The sequence below is a fragment of the Oncorhynchus nerka genome, linkage group LG20 (assembly GCF_034236695.1).
Source record: "Oncorhynchus nerka isolate Pitt River linkage group LG20, Oner_Uvic_2.0, whole genome shotgun sequence".
NCBI lineage: Eukaryota > Metazoa > Chordata > Actinopteri > Salmoniformes > Salmonidae > Oncorhynchus > Oncorhynchus nerka.
The window spans coordinates 79,044,691-79,070,090 of NC_088415.1; the positions used below are offsets into that span (position 1 = coordinate 79,044,691).

A 25,400-nucleotide genomic window follows, 5' to 3' on the forward strand; every position below is an offset into this window, starting at 1 on the left:
CCCTGTATATAGCCTCCACATCGACTCTGTACCGGTACCCCTGTATATAGCCTCCACATTGACTCTGTACCGGTACCCCTGTATATAGCCTCCACATTGACTCTGTACCGGTACCCCCTGTATATAGCCTCCACATTGACTCTGTACCGGTACCCCCTGTATATAGCCTCCACATTGACTCTGTACCGGTACCCCTGTATATAGCCTCCACATTGACTCTGTACCGGTACCCCTGTATATAGCCTCCACATTGACTCTGTACCGGTACCCCTGTATATAGCCTCCACATTGACTCTGTACCGGTACCCTGTATATAGCCTCCACATCGACTCTGTACCGGTACCCCTGTATATAGCCTCCACATCGACTCTGTACCGGTACCCCCCTGCCTATAACCTCCACATCGACTCTGTACCGGTACCCCTGTATATAGCCTCCACATCGACTCTGTACCGGTACCCCTGTATATAGCCTCCACATCGACTCTGTACCGGTACTCCCTGTATATAGCCTCCACATTGACTCTGTACCGGTACCCCTGTATATAGCCTCCACATCGACTCTGTACCGGTACCCCTGTATATAGCCTCCACATCGACTCTGTACCGGTACCCCTGTATATAGCCTCCACATCGACTCTGTACCGGTACCCCTGTATATAGCCTCCACATCGACTCTGTACCGGTACCCCCTGTATATAGCCTCCACATTGACTCTGTACCGGTACCCCTGTATTTAGCCTCCACATTGACTCTGTACCGGTACCCTGTATATAGCCTCCACATTGACTCTGTACCGGTACCCCTGTATATAGCCTCCACATTGACTCTGTACCGGTACCCCTGTATATAGCCTCCACATTGACTCTGTACCGGTACTCCTGTATATAGCCTCCACATTGACTCTGTACCGGTACCCCTGTATATAGCCTCCACATTGACTCTGTACCGGTACCCTGTATATAGCCTCCACATTGACTCTGTACCGGTACCCCTGTATATAGCCTCCACATTGACTCTGTACCGGTACCCCTGTATATAGCCTCCACATTGACTCTGTACCGGTACTCCCTGTATATAGCCTCCACATTGACTCTGTACCGGTACCCCTGTATATAGCCTCCACATTGACTCTGTACCGGTACTCCCTGTATATAGCCTCCACATTGACTCTGTACCGGTACCCCTGTATATAGCCTCCACATTGACTCTGTACCGGTACCCCCTGTATATAGCCTCCACATTGACTCTGTACCGGTACCCCTGTATATAGCCTCCACATTGACTCTGTACCGGTACCCCTGTATATAGCCTCCACATTGACTCTGTACCGGTACCCCTGTATATAGCCTCCACATTGACTCTGTACCGGTACTCCTGTATATAGCCTCCACATTGACTCTGTACCGGTACTCCCTGTATATAGCTCCACATTGACTCTGTACCGGTACCCCTGTATATAGCCTCCACATTGACTCTGTACCGGTACCCCCTGTATATAGCCTCCACATTGACTCTGTACCGGTACCCCTGTATATAGCCTCCACATTGACTCTGTACCGGTACCCCCTGTATATAGCCTCCACATTGACTCTGTACCGGTACCCCCTGTATATAGCCTCCACATCGACTCTGTACCGGTACCCCTGTATATAGCCTCCACATCGACTCTGTACCGGTACCCCCTGTATATAGCCTCCACATCGACTCTGTACCGGTACCCCTGTATATAGCCTCCACATTGACTCTGTACCGGTACCCCCTGTATATAGCCTCCACATTGACTCTGTACCGGTACCCCCTGTATATAGCCTCCACATTGACTCTGTACCGGTACCCTGTATATAGCCTCCACATTGACTCTGTACCGGTACCCTGTATATAGCCTCCACATTGACTCTGTACCGGTACCCTGTATATAGCCTCCACATTGACTCTGTACCGGTACCCCTGTATATAGCCTCCACATTGACTCTGTACCGGTACCCCCTGTATATAGCCTCCACATTGACTCTGTACCGGTACCCCTGTATATAGCCTCCACATTGACTCTGTACCGTACCCCTGTATATAGCCTCCACATTGACTCTGTACCGGTACCCACTGTATAACCTCCACATCGACTCTGTACCGGTACCCCTGTATATAGCCTCCACATCGACTCTGTACCGGTACCCCTGTATATAGCCTCCACATCGACTCTGTACCGGTACTCCCTGTATATAGCCTCCACATCGACTCTGTACCGGTACTCCCTGTATATAGCCTCCACATCGACTCTGTACCGGTACCCCTGTATATAGCCTCCACATCGACTCTGTACCGGTACCCCTGTATATAGCCTCCACATTGACTCTGTACCGGTACCCCCTGTATATAGCCTCCACATCGACTCTGTACCGGGACCCCTGTATATAGCCTCCACATTGACTCTGTACCGGTACCCCTGTATTTCGCCTCCACATTGACTCTGTACCGGTACCCCTGTATATAGCCTCCACATTGACTCTGTACCGGTACCCCCTGTATTTAGCCTCCACATTGACTCTGTACCGGTACCCCTGTATATAGCCTCCACATTGACTCTGTACCGGTACTACCTGTATATAGCCTCCACCTCTGTACCGGGTATGTATAGCCTCCACATTGACTCTGTACCGGTACTCCCCTGTATATAGCCTCCACATTGACTCTGTACCGGTACCCCTGTATATAGCCTCCACATTGACTCTGTACCGGTACCCCCTGTATATAGCCTCCACATTGACTCTGTACCGTACCCCTGTATATAGCCTCCACATTGACTCTGTACCGGTACCCCCTGTATATAGCCTCCACATTGACTCTGTACCGGTACTCCTGTATATAGCCTCCACATTGACTCTGTACCGGTACTCCTGTATATAGCCTCCACATTGACTCTGTACCGGTACCCCTGTATATAGCCTCCACATTGACTCTGTACCGGTACTCCTGTATATAGCCTCCACATTGACTCTGTACCGGTACCCCTGTATATAGCCTCCACATTGACTCTGTACCGGTACCCCTGTATATAGCCTCCACATTGACTCTGTACCGGTACCCCCTGTATATAGCCTCCACATTGACTCTGTACCGGTACTCCCTGTATATAGCCTCCACATTGACTCTGTACCGGTACTCCCCTGTATATAGCCTCCACATTGACTCTGTACCGGTACCCCTGTATATAGCCTCCACATTGACTCTGTACCGGTACCCCTGTATATAGCCTCCACATTGACTCTGTACCGTACCCCTGTATATAGCCTCCACATTGACTCTGTACCGGTACCCACTGTATATAACCTCCACATCGACTCTGTACCGGTACCCCTGTATATAGCCTCCACATCGACTCTGTACCGGTACCCCTGTATATAGCCTCCACATCGACTCTGTACCGGTACCCTGTATATAGCCTCCACATCGACTCTGTACCGGTACCCCTGTATATAGCCTCCACATCGACTCTGTACCGGTACCCCCTGTATATAGCCTCCACATCGACTCTGTACCGGTACCCCCTGTATATAGCCCACATCGACTCTGTACACCCCTGTATCGCCTCCACATCGACTCTGTACCGGTACCCCTGTATATAGCCTCCACATCGACTCTGTACCGGTACCCCCTGTATATAGCCTCCACATTGACTCTGTACCGGTACCCCTGTATATAGCCTCCACATTGACTCTGTACCGGTACCCCTGTATATAGCCTCCACATTGACTCTGTACCGGTACCCCCTGTATATAGCCTCCACATTGACTCTGTACCGGTACCCCCTGTATATAGCCTCCACATTGACTCTGTACCGGTACCCCCTGTATATAGCCTCCACATTGACTCTGTACCGGTACCCCCTGTATATAGCCTCCACATTGACTCTGTACCGGTACCCCTGTATATAGCCTCCACATTGACTCTGTACCGGTACCCCCTGTATATAGCCTCCACATTGACTCTGTACCGGTACCCCCTGTATATAGCCTCCACATTGACTCTGTACCGGTACTCCCTGTATCTGGCCTCCACATTGACTCTGTACCGGTACCCCCTGTATATAGCCTCCACATTGATACTGTACCGGTACCCCCTGTATCTGGCCTCCACATTGACTCTGTACCGGTACCCCCTGTATATAGCCTCCACATTGACTCTGTACCGGTACCCCCTGTATATAGCCTCCACATTGATACTGTACCGGTACCCCCTGTATCTGGCCTCCACATTGACTCTGTACCGGTACCCCCTGTATATAGCCTCCACATTGACTCTGTACCGGTACCCCCTGTATTTCGCCTCCACATTGACTCTGTACCGGTACCCCCTGTATATAGCCTCCACATTGACTCTGTACCGGTACCCCCTGTATATAGCCTCCACATTGACTCTGTACCGGTACCCCCTGTATTTCGCCTCCACATTGACTCTGTACCGGTACCCCCTGTATATAGCCTCCACATTGATACTGTACCGGTACCCCCTGTATCTGGCCTCCACATTGACTCTGTACCGGTACCCCCTGTATATAGCCTCCACATTGACTCTGTACCGGTACCCCCTGTATTTCGCCCTGCTATTGTTATTTACCGCTGCTCTTTAATTATTTCTTATCTCTTTTTTTTTATAGCTATTTTCTTAACTGCATTGTTGGTTAAGGGCTTGTAAATAAGCATTTCACTGTAAGGTGAAAAACACCTGTTGTATTCGGCGCATGTGACAAATAACATTTTATTTGATTCATCTATTTGACTTGCTTTGGCAATGTAAACATGTTTCCCATGCCAATAAAGCCCTTTCAATTCAATTGAACATTTGTGAGCAACCCCCCCCCTCCCCCGTCAGCCCTCCTGAGGACCAACTAGGTTCACCCAGCCACACAATAATACACCCAGCGCACCCTAGACCTTCTGTCTCAGGACCAACTAGGTTCACCCAGCGTGCCCTAGACCTTCTGTCTGAGGACCAACTAGGGTCACCCAGCCACACAATAATACACACAGGTACAAACAACCTGAGAGCACAGCAGGAAAGGGTGGCCACAGCACTCAAGGGAGTGATTGAAAAAGCTTCTTCTACTTTCCCCAACACAAGTGGTTATCTCAACCTTGCTACCCCAAAACGACGTCTACCCTGCTACCATACAGCGGTTAAACGCAAGTATTTCCTGTGACGGTGCCTCAAAACCAAATGTTTACCTGGCCCACCACTCCACCCTGGACTTGAACAGCCTTTGCGACCAGGTCCACCTCTACAAGGCAGCAGTACCCACCTTCGCCCGGGCCCTAAAGGACATCGCTCTCAAACGCAGCCTCAACACTTCACACAGGAGCAACATATCTTAAAAAATATATATATTTCACTTTTATTTAACCAGGTAGGCTAGTTGAGAACAAGTTTTCATTTACAACTGCGACCTGGCCAAGATAAAGCAAAGCAGTGCGACACAAACAACAACACAGAGTTACACATGGAATAAACAAACGTACAGTCAATAACACAATAGAAAAAAATCAAATCTATATACAGTGTGTGTAAATGGCATGAGGAGGTAGGCAATAAATAGGCCAGAGTAGTGAAGTAATTACAATTTAGCAGATTAACACTGGAGTGATAGATCCAAGAGGACCTACATCCAGACCACAGCACCACCATCCACATCCCCCCCCATTTAAGCAATACAGAAATACACAACGGAAAAAGAAGGAACAGCACGTCAGAAATCAGCTCAATGTAATTGAAGAATCCATAGACTTTAACCACTTCTGGGAAAATTGGAAAAGACTAAACAAACAACAACACAAATAATTATCTATGCAAAATGGAGATGTATGGGTAAACCACTTCTCCAATCCTTTTGGCTCTATCTATAACAAAGTACAAACAGCAAAAATGTATACATGATCAAATACAAATCTTCGAGTCAACTACTAAAGACTACCAGAACCCACTGGATTCTTCAATTGCCTTGAATGAACTACAGGACAAAATAAAAACCCTCCAACCCAAAAAGGCCTGTGGTGTTGGAGGTGTCCTCAATTAAATGATAAAATATACAGACAACTAATTCCAATTGGCTATACTAAAACTCTTTAACATCATCCTTAGCATCTTCCCCAATATTTGTAACCAAGGACCGATCACCCCAATCCACAAAAGTGGAGACAAACTTGACCCCAATAACTACAGTGGGATATGCGTCAACAGCAACCTTGGGAAAATCCTCTGCATTATCATTAACAGCAGACATTTCCTTAGTGAAAACAATGTACTGAGCAAATGTGAAATTGGCTTTTTACCAAATTATTGTACGACAGACCACGTATTCACCCTGTACACCCTAATTGACAAACAAACAAACCAAAACAAAGGCAAAGTCTTCTCATGCTTTGTTGATTTCAAAAAAGCCTTCGACTCAATTTGGCATGAGGGGCTGCTATACAAAATCCATGTAGACAAACAACAATTGCGCGGTTAAAATAGGCAAAAAACACACACTTCTTCCCACAGGGCCGTGGGTGAAACAGGGATGCAGCTTAAGCCCCACCCTCTTCAACATATATATCAACGAATTTGCGAGGGCACTAGAACAGTCTGCAGCACCCAGCATCACCCTACTAGACTCTGAAGTCAAATGTCTACTGTTTACTGATGATCGGGTGCTTTTGTCACCAACGAAGGAGGTCCTACAGCAGCATCTAAATAATCTGCACAGATTCTGCCAGACCTGGGCCCTGACAGTAAATCTCAGTAAGACCAAAATAATGGTGTTCCAAAAAAGGTCCAGTCGCCAACTTCCACAAAGCTGTGAACGTTCTGAGAGACAAGGCAAGAAAATGCTTTCTATGCCATCAAAAGGAACATAAAATTCGACATACCAATTAGGATCTGGCTAAAAATACTTGAATCAGTTATAGAACCCATTGCCCATTGTGAGGTCTGGCTCACTAACCAAGAATTCACAAAATGGGACAAACACCAAATTGAGACTCTGCGTGCAGAATTCTGCAAAAATATCCTCCGTGTACAATGTAAAACACCAAATAATGCACGCAGAGCAGAATTAGGCCGATACTCGCTAATTATTAAAATCCAGAAAAGAGCTGTTAAATTCTACAACCACCTAAAACGAAGCGATTCCCAAACCTTCCACAACAAAGCCATCACCTACAGAGAGATGAACCTGGAGAAGAGTCCCCTAAGCAAGCTGGTCTGGGGCTCTGTTCACAAACAGACCCCTCGGGGCCCCTGGACAGCAACACAATTAGACCCAACCAAATCATGAGAAAACAAAAAGATAATTACTTGCTACATTGGAAAGAATGAACAAAAAACAGAGCAAACTAGAATGCTATTTGGCCCTACACAGAGAGTACAGAGTGGCAGAATACCTGACCACTGTGACTGACCTAAAATTAAGGAAAGCTTTGACTATGTACAGACTCAGTGAGCATAGCCTTGCTATTGAGAAAGGCCGCCGTAGGCAGACATGGCTCTCACGAGAAGACAGGCTATGTGCACACTGCCCACAAAAGGAGGTGGAAACTGAGCTGCACTTCCTAACCTCCTGCCAAATGTATGACCATATTAGAGACACATATTTCCCTCAGATTACACAGACCCACAAAGAACTCGAAAACAAATCCAATTTTGATAAACTCCCATATCTACTAGGTTAAAATCCCAGTGTGCCATTGTAAATACAACCCATATTTGTACATCGCTACAACACTGTATATATACATAATTTGACATTTGTAATGTTTTTATTATATTGGAACTTCTGGGAGTGTAATGTTCACTGTTCATTTTATTCTTTATTTCACTTTTGTATATTATCTAATTCACAGGGAGAGATGGAGGACAAAGGGAGAGAGACAGAGAGAAGTATGAAAAAGTGTCCCATCTCCTGCTGCTTTTCACCATGCTGACTAATGACCTATCACCTCCCACGAGCCTCATCAACCCCTCCCCCTCCTCACGCCATCCATACCCTCCCCTAACCACCCAAGACTCTGAGGGAAGGGGAGGAGGAGGGGTGGGGTTGTGACGTCCATGATAGGTCTTTAGGTTAACCACATCGCTGTATAACACAAAGAGCCCCTCTGGCTGAGCCCCCTTCCAACAAAACAACTCTCCCCCTCTACCTCTCCTCCCTCCCCCCTGCTAGTGAGCCTGTGCGTAATGAGGGGGTGGAGCCGTGATATCACGAGGACAGAATGCTACTGGACAGGCTGTTAGGAACCCATCGCCGCTACCCTGCGTTTCATCAGACTTGTTGCCATCCTCTCCTCTCCTTTCCTCATAAAGACTTGTTGCCGTCCTCTCCTCTCCTTTCCTCATAAAGACTTGTTGCCGTCCTCTCCTCTCCTTTCCTCATAAAGACTTGTTGCCGTCCTCTCCTTTCCTCATAAAGACTTGTTGCCGTCCTCTCCTCTCCTTTCCTCATAAAGACTTGTTGCCGTCCTCTCATTTCCTCATAAAGACTTGTTGCCATCCTCTCCTCTCCTTTCCTCATAAAGACTTGTTGCCGTCCTCTCCTCTCCTTTCCTCATAAAGACTTGTTGCCGTCCTCTCCTTTCCTCATAAAGACTTCTTGCCGTCCTCTCCTTTCCTCATAAAGACTTGTTGCCGTCCTCTCCTCTCCTCATAAAGACTTGTTGCCATCCTCTCCTCTCCTTTCCTCATAAAGACTTCTTGCCGTCCTCTCCTCATAAAGACTTGTTGCCGTCCTCTCCTCTCTTCATAAATACTTGTTGCCGTCCTCACTTTTCATTTAAAAGAGACGTGGATATATTTGATCTACTCCAAAGTACTCTATTATTGTCTTAGTGAGAGGGGACACATTATCAGTCCCAAATCAACTTCTAACCCCTTCCCCTGGACACATGGATCTGAAAGGATGGCTATAACGTGGTTATAGCTCCACCTAGCCTTCCTGTGGGCTCAGTGAAGAGGTTTTCCACCACATTGTTTCCACCTATTCTATCCTTTGAGATAGGTGTATACCCTCATGAAAAAAGTACTACCGAATTACTATTCAAAAACTATTTGTGCAGTGGTGACTATGTAGATTTTTGTAAGAATTGTGTAGTTTATACTACTCAAGATACACAAGTAGAGTTTTGTAGTATTCAGTGGGAAAACAGTTGTTTCCAGTAGTAATCAGGTAAAGACTTTTACTACTTGACGTTTGTAGTAAATAAGTAGTCAAAACACTACAGCTTCACTACACAGGCTTTTCAATAGTAATCAGGTCGTTTTTACTACTTGTTTGTATAGTGAAAAACTACAGCCAGACTACATCTGCTTATCAGTAGTGATCATTACAGTTTTGCAGCTTGTAGCCTCTGTTTTCAATTCAAATCAATTTAAGGGCTTAATTGGCATGGGAAACATATGTTTACATTGCCAAAGAAAGTGAAATAGATAATAAACACAAGTCAAATAAACATTTTTTTTTTTTTTACAGTAAACATTATACTCACAAAAGTTCCAAAATAATAAAGATATTTGAAATGTCATGTGTTATCATGCTAGCTAATAAGTACAGTACATTCGGAAAATATTCAGACCCCTTCCCCTTTTCCACATTTTGTTGCATTTCCTCCTTATTCTAAAAAAAATGTAAAAACTCAATCTACACACAATAACCCATAATGACAAAGCAAAAACTGTTTTTTCCAAATTTAAAATGTATAAATAACAGAAATACCTTATTCACATAAGTATTCAGACCCTTTGCTATGATACTCGAAATTGAGCTCAAGTGCATCCTGTTTCCATTGATCATCAGGGAGATGTTTCTACAACTTGATTTGAGTCCACTTGTGTTAAATTCAATTGTTTGGACATGATTTGAAAAGGCACACACCTGACTATATAAGAGCAATGTAAGAGCAAAAACCAAGCCATGAGGTCGAAGGAATGTCCTTAGAGCTCCGAGACAGGATTGTTTCAAGACACAGATCTGGGGAAGGGTACCAAAACATTTCTGCAGCATTGAAGGTCCCCAAGAACAAAGTGGCCTCCATCATTCTTAAATGGAAGAAGTTTGGAACCACCAAGACTCTTCTTAGAACTGAGCAATCGGGGGAGAAGGGCCTTGGTCATTGAGGTGACCAAGACCCAATGGTCACTCTGAAAGAGCTCCAGAGTTCCTCGGGAGAACCTTCCAGAAGGACAACCATCTCTGCAGCACTCTACCATAAAGCCTGATTGGTGGAGTGGCCAGATGGAAGCCACTCCTCAGTAAAAGGCACATGACAGCCCGCTTGGAGTTTGCCAAAAGGCACCCAATTGCCCTCAGACCATGAGAAACAAGATTCTCTGGTCTGATGAAACCAAGATTGAACTCTTTTGGCTGAATGCCAACCGTTACATCTGGAAGAAACATGGCACCATCTCTACAGTGAAGCCTGGTGGTGGCAACATCATGCTGTGGAGATGTTTTTTAATGGCAGGGACTGGGAGACTAGTCAGGATCGAGGGAAGATTAACGGAACAAAGTACAGAGAGATCCTTGATGAAAATCAAATCAAATGTATTTATATAGCCCTTCGTACATCAGCTGATATCTCAAAGTGCTGTACAGAAACCCAGCCTAAAACCCAAACAGCAAGCAATGCAGGTGTAGAAGCACAGTGGCTAGGAAAAACTCCCTAGAAAGGCCAAAACCTAGGAAGAAACCTAGAGAGGAACCAGGCTATGTGGGGTGGCCAGTCCTCTTCTGGCTGTGCCGGGTGGAGATTATAACAGAACATTGCCAAGATGTTCAAATGTTCATAAATGACCAGCATGGTCGAATAATAATAAGGCAGAACAGTTGAAACTGGAGCAGCAGTACGGCCAGGTGGACAGCAAGGAGTCATCATGTCAGGTAGTCCTGCGGCATGGTCCTAGGGCTCAGGTCTTCCGAGAGAGAGAAAGAGAGGAGAGAATTAGAGAACGCACTTAGATTCACACAGGACACCGAATAGGACAGGAGAAGTACTCCAGATATAACAAACTGACCCTAGCCCCCCGACACATAAACTACTGCAGCATAAATACTGGAGGCTGAGACAGGAGGGGTCAGGAGACAAAAAAGAAAATCTGCTCCAGAACGCTAAGAACCTCAGACTGGGGCAAAGGTTAACCTTTCAACAAGACAACAACCCTAAGACAACACAGGAGTGGCTTCGGGATAAGTCTCTGAATGTCCTTGAGTGGCCCAGCCAGAGCCCGGACTTGAACACGATCGAACATCTCTGGAGAGACCTGAAAATAGCTGTGCAGTAACGCTCGCCATCCAACCTGACAGAGCTTTAGAGGATCTGCAGATAAGAATGGGAGAAACTCCAAATCTAGGTGTGCCAAGCTTGTAGCGTCAAACCCAAGAACACTTGAAGCTGTAATTGCTTCCAAAGGTGCTTCAACAAAGTACTGAGTAAAGGGTCTGAATACTTATGTAAATATGTTTCCGTTCTTTAAAAAAAATTGTGCAAACATTTCTAAAAACCTGTTTGCTTTGTTATTATGGGCTATTGTGTAGATTGGACATTTCTTTAAAAATACATTTTAGAACAAGGCTGTAACATAACAAATTGTGGAAAAAGTCAAGGGGTCTGAATATTTTCCGAATGCACTGTAAGTCCTGTAGGTCTACGTCAATTAGCATAAACCTGCCCGAAAAATAAGATTATGCAACAATTCAATTATTCAAAATGAACTTGCCCAAAGTGAAGCAATAAGACGCAATAAAAATCACACAATACTTACTTTAATACTTACCTATGATCCATGTTAGGCTACTATATAATAAAACGGTAGGCCTGCCTGAACTTTTGGACTGAGAATCTCCAAGTGCACCTGTGAACAGATGGACTTCAAATGGCAAAAATGGATCTGGTTGAGGATTTCAGAGAGGTTTTCTGGGCCACATTCCGTTGCCAAAGGTTGTCAAACGTTGCAGACAGAAATGTCACGAATAGCGACGACGTGATTCCTTATTGAACATGTCAGAGGCATGTTTGTTCGACATGGCATATTTCTTTCGGGAACTTTACAAAACGTGTAATCTGGTGGTGGAACAAGACATAGAAGTACAGTATATGATCTTTTACCAAGGATGTAGTTTAAACTGCACACTAGGTTACACCAAAGTGGGTCAGTGGACTTTCTATTATTCTTGCTGCTTTACCTCTGCATCAAAGCTGCCTTGTATTGTGGTAATATTCTCAGATGATTGTGTAGTGCACTGGGTAACACTTTACTATAAGGTACCTTTTAATGGGGGGTGTAAAGTCGAAGTCATTTCTAGATAGACATTAACAAACAACTTTGGTGCTTGTGAATGACTGGGTTTACATACGGCTGACCCTTTTCAACAGACTTCAAAAAGGGTACCTTAGTATAAAAAAGTGTTACCATGTATGGTTTGGTGGAGAGGGGTGTGCCCAGAGAGGGGTAAGCACGAGAATAAATGACACCATGGTGTTGTCCCAAACCTTTATTGCAGCCCCTCAACAGAACATTTACAGAAACTGTGACAGTCATCCAACCCTGCATACAGGATGCATTTTCACAGTCATTTAAAACACTTTTAGCCTGTATAGCAGGATACTATGTAAACCTCTGACATGTTTCTGTCTTGTGTGTGAACTTCTGTTCATATGTGAACTGCAATTTGAGATTGTAGTGATGTTTTCTGTTATTGCTAGTTGTGCAATGGCTTCCCCTTGGAGTTAATCTGTTCTGAGCAGCAGTGCCCACCTTTCACGTATGGCTTTCAAAAAAGTGGAACACTTTCTTTAAAATTCAGAAAAAAAGTTTTGATCCTAGAAAGTGTATTTTTATTTAAAAATCTAGAACAGATCTCGTAAAGTTTTGTATAATGTAAAATTAACACCACGTTAAAAATTCACATCAACTTCAAAAGTGTTAGGGAATAGAAAAATACCCATTAGTGTTATAGAAAAAAGACAAAATATGTCCTAAAAACTATATTGCAACCACTTGACTTGTTTTATATGTCAAAACAAACAGCTTCCCCCCCAGAAAAGATTTGCATTGCAGCATTTCCTACAGTCCATCACATTAAATCAGCATCATATCATCTGGCCCCTTAATACCACAATGCACAGAAAACTGCTACAATGGAAGATTTAAAAAATAAAACACACCAATTTGAATTCACAGAAACATTATGGAGGAGTTTGAACACAGACTAAACACGTAAACATGATCTTAACCCTCCAGCCTCATGTCCAGATCACGAGCTAGCATTGTCCTTGTAGTAAAAACAACAATGACAACCTTAATGACAATAACGTCAATAGTAAATGCTAGCCAAATTCGAGTTGGGTGTGGTTAGGATATTAGTTAACAGGTTACACAGTCACGTTCCATTCTAGACGTACTACAGCATTTCTCTTTGAACAGTTGGTTACAGCTGGTTTTAGGGGCTGCACTGAAATACATGCAGAGGGACAACAACAAGATGTGTTCCTGGTGTCTGCTAAAATCTTCCACAATCCCAGACATTCATACATCTTTGTTCCAAATGAAGCACTTACCCTGGGCTAGAGCCAGTTTAGAGAGAAATGGAACAAAAGAGTATGAACATTGTTGACGCAGACTTTTTTGTTTAAGTGTATTGAATTATGAATTTGGATTAATCAGATTCCTGTTGGACCAGGTGTGTGTGTGTGTGTGTGTGTGGCAGACCTATTGGGAGGACCTGGGACACACAGTGCACAGCAGTCAGGAGTGCCTGTTTCACCAGGAGACTGGGTGGGGTTGTGTCAGACCGTTAGCCCAGAGCAGCTACATCCACACTGAGCTAAACCTAAGAGTTACGACCATATACTCAGACACCCTGCCCTTCCCTCATCTCCCTGTGTTGTTTTTGTATCTGTTTTTCCCAGAACAAAATAACATACGCCAACATATCTTCCATTTGGAGAGTTTACTTCCAACCGAAATACTGTCCAAAAGTGACAAAAAAAAGTTTCAATAAAATAAAACTTGCATGGCTGGAAAATAAATGTGTTCCCATAGATCCTAAGAAATACAAAAAGATGTTCACTGTTGTGGCTCGTGGTCTGAGTGAGTCAAAAACACTTTCAGTACTTAAGAAATATCAGAGTGAGAGGTACTAGGAGTTGGAACAAACAAAAACGAAATGAGGAAGAGTCTCAAACACATCTTAATGAGAACTACGGCTAATCGGGATTGTTTTTCAAAGCGATATGTCTACAGACACACAGTCGCACGCACACACAAAACATCTACACACATTCTCAGTCATACACACTAAAGCTCACACACACTCGCCCAACACGTCACCTGACTTGTCCGAGTTTACCTTCCACGTGTAGTAGACTCACTACATACTGGTAATACAAAACTTACGAGTGAAATTGCCACGAAAGATCAGTGCAGCTTTGCATAATAACTTCACGTTTAACAAAAACATTGTTGAAGTTCTGACCCACGATTCAACAGGGTGAAAGCACACTGCTGAACTCGGTTCAGACATGTGAAGATCTTTCACTAGCAAAGCAACACGTGCCTCTGCTTGTTATACACAGGAAAGGAAAAACAACCTACAACTCACATGATCTACCTACATCCAGAAGAGAAATTCATTGATACTTTCCATTACAGGAAATGGGAATTCTTTAAACTAAAAAACGTGGAAACAAAGTAGAACAGCAAAGAAAACAAAAAGGCAAGAGAGAAAAACAACATACTAATCAAACAAGTAATGGAACAGTGAGATTTTACACTAATGGAAGAAAAACTTAATTCTGAGTGTGTGAGGGAAAAAACGGAGACAGTGGCGAAAGTCGTGGCAACGCTACTCTTTCTCTGGAGGTGGGGAAGCACGGCTGCACGTGCTCAGTGGGCTGGTCCTCGCTCCGTCTTACTGCGCTGAGACCGCAGGCTCTACGTTTCTATGGGAAGAAGATAGTCACTGTCACTTACTGACCTCACTGAGGAAAACAGCAGAATTCAAATCAAAGTCATCATTCAATGTAGTTCATATTTCAATTACAATCTTGTAGAGAAAATATTGAGACAACATAATGTACTAATACAATGTATATGATTACTACATCATTACTACAAAATGACAGCACAATCAATTTGATAAAAACAGAATTGATGCCCTCCATTTCAGTTCTACTCACATCATAAGTAATCTTGCAATAAGTTGTTTAATAGGATCAAAAAATCCCCTTAAACAATATGAAAATATGTCAAATGAGTGGAATTGCCCCGAGCCATTTTATAAACTGTTTCATAAACCAGCCTCAAGGGGGAGCTACAGCCTACACTACAAATAGCTGCACTGGCCTCCATTACACACCACAAGGAAAAGTTAAGGGAAAGCCTAAACGGGATCCTTGGGACATCCCAACTGATATAAGTAACCCCATTGAAGTTGAAATTGACGAGTTAAGTTTAAGTATGGGTCAGGGTAAGGATCACGGCTAGCACTAGCTGAGAGTTAAGTCCTTTGAACAAAACCTATCTTGATAGGATTAATCCACTGACCAATAATTGCAGTCAACATTGCTTACACAAAGTCCATATTAAGCTTCAACACAACACAATAAAACCATAACGCCAAATAGTGTGACCAATGGGTCTTCTCTTTGGCAGAACGTGCCATAAGGCCAACACATTATAGACAACACTACCTATTGATCAAGCGTTTCCTACCTGGCATGGGCTTCGAAGTCAGGAAAATCTTATCGTACAATATACACAGACAGGCTATTTTTTGTCTGCTGTGGAAACAAGCCCAAAGGTCAGACTCACTGGAAAAGCTGGGTTTCTAGGGACACGTTTTCTTAGATAGCATGATACAATACTGTATGATATTGTACTGCTGATTTAATATCCAAAGGGAAAACTATCTATTAAACAATGATTATGTACTCAGTATAGTAGGGCTACATCCAGCTGGAAAATGTAGATTCTGTGAAATGTTGATTCTTAGTTAAAGTTTACCTGTTGGTGCATCTTCAATCTGTTCTTCTACCTCGGTATGCTCTTCTGTAGAAACAAAACAAACCACCGCTGGAACTAAAAGACAGCTTTAACAGTCTTGAGTACACTACAGAGCAGTACTACTGGCAATGCGCTCAGAGAACAGGATCAATGGCCACTATGAAAGAACACAGAGAGAAGAGCTGTTCCTAGTTAGGACACTGGACTGAGTTATCTTAGCACCAACCTGTGAACTCCTCAAATGGCTCATCAAATTCATCTACCTCCTCTGCAACAGAAAAGCAACAGTTGCAGTTAGTTGAGGGAGAGACAGAGACAGAAAGAGAGAGACATACAGACACACAGAGAGAGAGACGCAGAGACACAGAGAGAAAGAGACACAGAGAGAGAGAGACACAGAGAGAAAGAGACACACAGAGAGAAAGAGACACAGAGAAAGAGACACAGAGAGAAAGACGCAGAGACACAGAGAGAAAGAGACGCAGACACAGAGAAAGAGACACAGAGAGAAAGACGCAGAGACAGAGAGAAAGAGACACAGAGAGAGAGACACAGAGAGAAAGAGACACAGAGAGAGAGACGCAGAGACAAGGAGAGAAAGAGACACGGAGAGAAAGAGACACAGAGAGAGAGACGCAGAGACACAGAGAGAAAGAGACAGAGAGAGACGCAGACACACACAGAAAGAGACACATAGAGAAAGAGACACAGAGAGAGGCACAGAGAGAAAGAGACACAGAGAGAAAGAGACACAGAGAAAAAGACACAGAGAGAAAGAGAGCACTGAAGAAAGAATGAAAGTAAATTACATTCACGGTTGCAACATCTGGAGGTACAGCTGAAGTTGGAAGTTTACATACACTTAGGTTGGAATCATTAAAACTCGTTATTCAACCACTCCACAAACTTCTTGTTAACAAACTATAGTTTTGGCAAGTCGGTTAGGACATCTACTTTGTGCATGACACAAGTCATTTTTCAAACAATTGTTTACAGACAGATTATTTCACTTATAATTCACTGTATCACAATTCCAGTGGGTCAGAAGTTTACATATACTAAGTTGACTGTGCCTTTAAACAGCTTGGAAAATTCCAGAAAATTATGTCATGGCTTTAGAAGCTTCTGATAGGCTGATTGACATCATTTGAGTCAATTGGGGGTGTACCTGTGGATGTATTTCAAGGCCTACCTTCAAACTCAGTGCCTCTTTGCTTGACATCATGGGAAAATCCAACAAAATCAGCCAAGACCTCAGAAAAAGATATTGCAGACCTCCACAAGTCTGGTTCATCCTTGGGAGCAAATCCAAACGTCTGAAGGTACAACGTACAACTGTACAAACAATACGCAAGTATAAACACCATGGGACCACGCAGCCGTCATACCGCTCAGGAAGGAGACGCGTTCTGTCTCCTAGAGATGAACGTACTTTGGTGAGAAAAGTGCAAATCAATCCCAGAACAACAGCAAAGGACCTTGTGAAGATGCTAGAGGAAACAGGTACAAAATGATCTATATCCACAGTAAAACGAGTCCTATATCGACATAACCTGAAAGGCCCCTCAGCAAGGAAGAAGCCACTGCTCCAAAACCGCCATAAAGCCAGACTACGGTTTGCAACCGCACATGGGGACAAAGATCGTACTTTTTGGAGAAATGTCCTCGTCTGATGAAACAAAAATAGAACTGTTTGGCCATAATGACCATTGTTATGTTTGGGGGAAAAAGGGGGATGCTTGCAAGCCGAAGAACACCATCCCAACCGTAAAGCACGGGGGTGGCAGCATCATGTTGTGGGTGTGATTTTCTGCAGGAGGGACTGGTGCACTTCACAAAATAGATGGCATCATGAAGATGGAAAATGATGTGGATGATTGAAGCAACATCTCAAGATATTAGTCAGGAAGTTTAAGCTTGGTCGCAAATGGGTCTTCCAAATGGACAATGATCCCAAGCATATTTGCAAAGTTGTTTCGAAATGGCTTAAGGGCAACAAAGTCAAGGTATTGGTGTGGCCATCACAAAGCCCTGGCCTCAATCCTGTAGAAAATTTGTGGGCAGAACTGAAAAAGCATGTGCAAGCAAGGAGGCCTACAAACCTGACTCAGTTACACCAGCTCTGACAGGAGGAATGGGCCAAAATTCACCCAACTTATTGTGGGAAGTTTGTGGAAGGCTACCTGAAATGTTTGACCCAAGTTAAACAATTTAAAGGCAATGCTACCAAATACTAATTGAGTGTATGTAAACTTCTGACCCACTGGGAATGTGATGTCAGAAATAAAAGCTGAAATAAATCATTCTCTACTATTATTCTGACATTTCACATTCTTAAAATAAAGTGGTGATCCTAACTGATCTAAGACGGGGAATTTTTACTAGGATTAAATGTTAGGAATTGTAAAAAACTGAGTTTAAATATATTTGGCTACGGTGTATGTAAACTTCCAACTTCAACTGTATATGCTTGCATGTGCTCATACGTAGTCACACACACACACAAACACCTACCTGGAAGCTCTTCCTGAAGAGCTTCCTCCTCTTGAGTTTCTTCTGATTCAGCTTCTACTTCCTGTTCAGACTCTTCTTCTTCTGCTGCTTCTTCTTCTACTGCTTCTTCTTCTTCTTCTTCTTCTACTTTCTTCTTCTACTGCTTCTTCTTCTTCTACTGCTTCTTTGGGGCAAAGCAACAATGGATATAAGAAAACACCATTATTTTCCAAAACACTGATTGAATCTATTATTTTCCAAAAGGTGACATAAGCAATGAAAAACGGACAGGAGACGTTGAGTGCACTTTTCACTACCCCAAGATGAGATGTGAGAAGGGCCTGTGCATGATCCCTCTACATACATGTAGCTATTCTCAGCAGATAATGTGTCATACACTTCAGCAATGCAGCACCTGGCGTTCAACAGTGCTCGTTCTGAGAGCAGTGCTCGTTCTGAGAGCAGTGTGAAATTATTTTTGGTTCAATACTTTTTAGACCCAGATTAAGCCTACCTGGAATAAAAGCCTATTGTTCTGTTCTGGATTATCTTTCCTTACCCTCTTCTGCTAGTGCTGCCTCCTCATCCAATGTCTCCTCTGCTGCTGGCTCCTTCTCCACAGCTTCCTCGTCAACTGGTGCAGCCTCTTCTTCTGCGGGGTTGGCCTCTTCCTCAACAGCCTGTTCCACGGCATCGACTTCCCAATCAACTGGGACGGCTTCCTCTTCAACGGGTGCATCCTCTTCCTCCTCAGGTGTGGCCTCTTCATCAACCACCTCCTCAACAGGTTCATCCTCAGGTGCAGCTTCCTCCTTGACTGGGGCAGCTTCCTCTACAACCTCTTCCTCAACGGGGGCAGCCTCTTCCTCGAAGGTCTCTTCTACAGTGGCAACTACCTCCTCCACAGGGATAGCCTCTTCTTCAACTGGTACGGCCTCCTCAATAACCTCCTCCTCCTCATCCTCTGGCTCATCCTCCAGTACTTCGGGCTCTTCCTCGATTTGAGGCTCATCCTCCTCGAAGTGAGCAGAATCCTCCTCGAAGTGAGCAGAATCCTCCTCGAAGGGAAAAGAATGCTCCTCGAAGGGAAAAGAATGCTCCTCGAAGGGAGAAGAATGCTCCTCGGAGGGAGAAGAATGCTCCTCGAAGGGAGAAGAATCATCCTCCAGAACTTCGGGCTCTTCCTCAAAGATTTCAGGCACATCCACCTCAGGCTCTTCCTCCTCAACAACCTCAGGCTCTGGAGGGAAAAGACAGTGTTAAGCAATTTAGCTGATAACGTGGATTTCCTGACAAAGCCAACTAAAGCAAGTTTGAACATGACACTAAGTTATACGAGTCTATTGGGATTTTTTCATTTAAAATTTGACAATTTCAAGCCACAATCCATTCAAACATCTTAGAAAATGTTGTCAGGCTCACACACACACCTGGTGGGAAAGCAGCAGCTTCCTCTGCTTTGGCGGCCTCGATCACTTCTTCAAAAATGTGTTCTGGTGTGGATGAATGGGGCAGCGGGGAGAGATAAGGGAGCAGAGGGGAACCGTTAAGACCATCCACCTGGTCCTTAACTTGAACTAAGGCATTACCTGGCATACTGTCTTCCTCTAGCACAGAATATTTCAAATGTCTTCCTTGAGACACATTTAAGAAACTGCTAAGTTTGTGTGTCAATAAAGAATAAAAAATACAAAAAAGTGTATGCTCCTTTATTAAAAACTCAAATAAATCATGAACCTCTAGACCTACAGTACAGAAACTGCTGACTAAAACCATGGTAGGTATAGCTCTGGTACATTAGCTTGTATTATGTCACAACAGGTATAGGTGTCTAATCGTCTAGTAGGTGAAAGCATGTCGTGTACACAGCAGTGCCAGGTATTTGGAAAAAAACAGATTATCAGAGCCAATGGATAAATGGTACCTCAACCAATGACAGCCCCTCTGGGGAAACATGTGTAGACTGGACAGGTGGCAGACATATGGAATAAATAGAGTCTACATGTTTGTACAATGATTTGACTGATTAACTCTTGACATAGATAGCTACAGCAGCACCATGTGGGTGTTTGGTGGTGGACACAGTCCTACTGAGGCTAAAGGTTTCATAAAGACCATCCCTTAAGAGCGAGTCAGCCTTAAAGAGCGCTCGTGAGATTCTAGTTCTAATTTTGTCTAGTCCAGCCCACAGTTCAATAAAAACAGTGAGGAATAACTTGCATGTTTAAGCAATTAGGATACTGCATAAACATCTGACAAGGGAAAGTAATATAATTGTAACATGAGGAAATGAGGTAGTAGGCTATGTTTGAGTATGGCCACATTCTTAATGTACAGAAGGTATACAACAGTGTGGTAGAGTGTCTGCTAAATGATTCAAATGTCAATGTGTTTGTGGCATCTGTATGGTGTTCAAGGGATTCGCCCACCACCGATGCTAGCAGAGTATTCTCCTTTGGGTGGGATTCATTGAGAGAGCATAAGCTACCTCTTATGAGCTTTACCATCTACTACAATTAAATGCTGCTGTGTGTGTGCACGTGTGTGTGTGCAGACCCGCAGGAGTTGTACCTTCTTCCACAGGTGCTGCAGGAGCCTCCTCTGGTGCTCCCTCTCTGCTAATGTCGACAGTAGCCTTCTCTTTCAGTCCTGGGGGTTTTACATGTGATGCAGGGGGATGAGGATGACATGGCAACAACTCATGTTCAGGAGAAGTGCCTTTACGAAGGCCACAACTCCATATCATGTATACTGTATTTGGTTACGTGGCTTAATAATATTCATGGCTAGTAATAATATAGTAACATTAGGATTGAGATTTAGGAGGTCTTACGTAACTTTTAGAAAACAAACATCATTCAAAAGGACAAAAAAAAGAGATAACATTTAAAGGCTGATTTGGGTTGACTTTTGCACTTCAACACTGAATTTGTATTGTGTTCCAATATGCTGTGAAAAAGCGAGGTCTATAGTGCTAAGAGAGAGAGATCAGGATAGGAGAACAAAAGAAGAGTGTTCCAGTAGAACAGGAGAAAGTTCCTTTTCGGCACCTTGTGTATACATGTGATTCCCATTTGTGTAACACCAAAGCATCTTATTGAACCGTGTGAGACAAGTGCACTTGAAGACAGGAAACCTTCAAGTATCCAGCAACTTTATTAACACGGAACACACACAACTGATCCTTTCAAATCTATCATTTGTCCCTGGATAAAAGCACGAGTTTCATCTCCACTAAATGCAAAATAAATGACTGCGTCCTTGTCCAATTCTACTACTGTATTCTAGAGTGCCTCTAAAGAAAGTAATCTTTCTGATGTAAGACCTTGTGGTCCTCTGGGCACCGTTCATTTAACAGTTCATACTTCTATAGAGGACAGCATTGTGATTCTCACAAGCAGGGAGTAGCTAAAACAATATGCACTATACATTGCGGGAATGGGCACCTTGCACACTAGGGGGTTTCCTACTCCCATTCGCAGAGGTTTGTAACTGGAGTGAGACCTCTCACAGGAGGGGTTTCTCATTGATCTTGTAACATCCTGTGTCACTGTCATCGGGGGCGGTTGAATGATCACCGACATCAGTGCAGGTGTGAAGTCTCGCATCATTTCCTCACCCCCTATCAGACACCTTGAGCTTTTTAGCAGATGCTTTGGGGGCCTCTTTACTTTTGGCCTCTGCCTTCTGCCCCACTGCCTCTGCCCCTTTCCCTGAATTCTTCTCTGCCTTCTGCCCCACTGCCTCTGCCCCTTTCCCTGAATTCTTCTCTGCCTTCTGCCCCACTGCCTCTGCCCCTTTCCCTGAATTCTTCTCTGGCTTCTTCTCCTTCTTATCTTTCTTGCCCTTCTCTTCCTCCTGCTCTTTGTCTCTCCTAATCTTCGCCAAGGCCTTCTCAAACTCCTCCTTCTCTATCTTCTCCTCCTCCTCCTTCATCCTAGCTGCCACCGCCACCTTGGCCTTCTTTGCCGACTCATCTCTCGTCAGCCCCAGGACCTTCTCTTCCTCCTCCCTGGCCAGGATGTTCCTCACCTCGGCCAGCGCCATCTTGGCAATCTTTTTAGCCTCCACTCGCTCATGGATGATGGCTAGCTGCTGTTTCAGGGCCTCCCTCAGCTTCCAGCCCACATCTTTGGTCAGAGGGTGTTCTGGGATACGAGAATACCATTTAGCTGTTTTGAAAAAAGATTCGCCGCCAGGCTGCTAGGATCACACTGCAAGCATTTGTCGGACCGCACTCCAAGCATTTAGTAGGTTGCAAAGCACCCTGGGTATTTGTATTTGCTGACTGGGAGTGTTAGGATAACAGCAAGTGGCATCTTTCTGCACTTTAGAAAGGTGTCGCTAGAATTGACACTGTCAAAATATAAGGTATATAGGGGCTTGGTCTGACACCTCTTACTACACGGATGGGATTCAGTTAGTCCAACAGTTATATGATGCTGTCCAATATAACACCTAGCACACCACTGACAAGGTGAATTTCAATGATTTCATACCAAATACCCTATTACTACAAAAGCAGTAGTCAAATAGAGCATGCGACTAGAAACCAATTCACGTGTTTATGCCAAGAAGCATAATCGTAATTTTCATCAATTCAATCTTCATTCTACTAGTAAATAGACATTCTAAAGACCACAATGTGGTTATTAGAACGAAAGCAAGACCTTTTTAGCTACTGTACACTGGAACACACACGGTTCCTCATGCAAGACCTTTTTAGCTACTGTACACCACGGTTCCTCATGCAATACCTTTTTAGCTACTGTACACTGGAACACACACGGTTCCTCATGCAATACCTTTTTAGCTACTGTACACTGGAACACACACAGTTCCTCATGCAAGACCTTTTTAGCTACTGTACACTGGAACACACACGGTTCCTCATGCAATACCTTTTTGGGCTTCTCTCTTGGCAGCATGTCTTGGCTTTTCATCTGAGGTTTAGGAAAACAACAGGTTCAATACGGTTATAGTCTCAGATGGGTGTATCTGCTTGGTACTCAACCACCAATAGGAACAGCCGAATCGAAAAGCCTACCAATAGTAGGGGAGAGCAACTATTACAACAGAACAAAACCAAGCTCAACCAATAACAGATGGAAGTATTGTACCCCGCTCAGCTTTCACACCATTGGTAGGCTTACACACAGGCAAATATTTATCATCCAGCGGGGCTTTTCTTTCACAATCTAATAGTAAAGCCTTTGACATACAGCTTTTGGCATATTAAGAGTCATTTGTACCATAGCAGCTGGGGTATAGTCACAATTTAGGGGCAAATTCAGTATGAATTCAAAAACCAAATGAGCCAGACCTCAATCATAGAGTCTGAGTTATAGGCAAAACACGGAAAAGCTGACACAATTCTACAACTAGGCAACCTACAAAGCAATCTGGACATTGATCCACGATAAAGTACCTTCTGTCGCCTTATTTTTCTTGAACTCTGTTTTTGGAGATTCTGTTTCAACTAAGTCGATAGGGAAAAGAAAAAACAATGACTGCTGAAAGAAATCATCACTAACTTAGTCATGTTAAGTTTTCAACATTTTAGCAGGATATACAGGTTCTCTAACTAGCAGACCAGCTTTCCATGAATGTGATGCCATGCATTCACACATCTAAAAAGTAGACATTTGGCTGAGTCGGCTACTCAGAGCTTCTTGACGTTTTACTCTCAGCAGAGATAATTGGGGTGGGGTACCTCTGTGTCTCGATCTTTTCCGATCACGTCGAGGTTCATCTGATATTTTTCAAAAGGAACATGGCATTAGTAGCTAACAATCAGATGACCATTAAAAAAATGATCTGAATATTTGACAACTCAAAACATGCCCATGCTACACCTCATAGACAACACATGCTAACACACTCACGACTGCATAGTGCTTATCCATATGTCCTATTCTGATGGTTTCATTACATTACTTGTAGGAGTGTGTACAACTCGGAAATGACGACTACGTGAGTGTAACATGACTGTATAAGGAATTTTACACCTAACCAATACATTTGGATTCATATTCATTCAATTTGAGGATCATTTACCCTTCTGTCAATGGTGCCAAAGACCAAATAAAACAATAGACGGTAGTCACCCATTAACCTCACCAGTTGAACCTGTCATGTAGCTATACTGTCGTTGTTTAGTCATTGGACATTGGCAACAAGTCAATTCTAAATTATTGAAGCCAATATGAAATCTGAATGGGCTCCACCCAAAAGCTTGTTCAGCAGGTTTCTTGCATCTTCAACAGTGTACCTTTTGTGTTTGCTAATACTTACTAGAAGCCTGTGTTTTTTACAAAAAACGTTCAATGTTGTCATAGATTACACATTTATTTTACCGTGCAATTACAAATGACTGGAACTTCCCTCTCCAGCTGCTGAGTTCCACCTATAGGCTACAATGTTTAGCATTTAAAGACTAAGCTAGCTGGGTGAGTCTCTTTAGGGTGTGAGTGTGAGTCAGCACTGATCTGTTTCAGAGATCTGGGGTTGAGGTTCTGACGTTGGGGTTGACATGAGGATAATGCCATATCTTCTGTGTCTCAAATCAGGTAAAATGTTCATGGGGTGTGGAATTTGGTAAAAGTCCTTGAACTCATTTTAGCCATTGAGTCAGGCTCCAAATGCATGGAATCCTCAACAGGGAGCACGCTTTCCCAAAACGACATCATATTTCATAACCCTGTTTTAGGACTTCTAGACAATTGGTTTAAGGAACAGCCAAAAGCTAGTTTTTCAGGGGGTTTGCTTTAACAAAAGAAATGATTAACCTGTGTAATGGGTCCTTCATCCAGCCGGTCTCTGAATATCTAACAGTACACGATCATATGTGCAGTCTCTTGGCCAATACATCAAAATGCA

General features: G+C 43.7%; 1 protein-coding gene across 9 annotated transcripts in view; it reads right to left on the reverse strand.

Moving 5' to 3' along the window:
- Positions 1-12,501: 12,501 nt before the first annotated feature.
- The window catches only part of LOC115103174 (aspartyl/asparaginyl beta-hydroxylase-like), a 28,164-nt gene continuing 15,265 nt past the window's right edge, over positions 12,502-25,400 (reverse strand). For 4 of the 9 annotated variants that reach the window (XM_065005814.1, XM_065005815.1, XM_065005816.1 and 1 more), the window contains 7 exons: positions 21,093-21,170; positions 19,952-20,014; positions 19,081-19,761; positions 18,543-18,647; positions 16,255-16,296; positions 16,029-16,073; positions 12,502-14,965 (listed from right to left, as the gene is read on the reverse strand). In XM_065005814.1, the coding sequence (XP_064861886.1) occupies positions 14,958-14,965; positions 16,029-16,073; positions 16,255-16,296; positions 18,543-18,647; positions 19,081-19,761; positions 19,952-20,014; positions 21,093-21,170 (1,022 nt within the window). In that variant the 3' untranslated portion in view covers positions 12,502-14,957. Of the gene's footprint in view, positions 14,966-16,028; positions 16,074-16,254; positions 16,297-18,542; positions 18,706-19,080; positions 19,762-19,951; positions 20,015-21,092; positions 21,171-21,658; positions 22,670-23,422; positions 23,465-25,400 lie in introns of those variants that run through there. The other 5 variants (XM_065005813.1, XR_010460236.1, XR_010460235.1 and 2 more) reach the window with 5 other exon arrangements.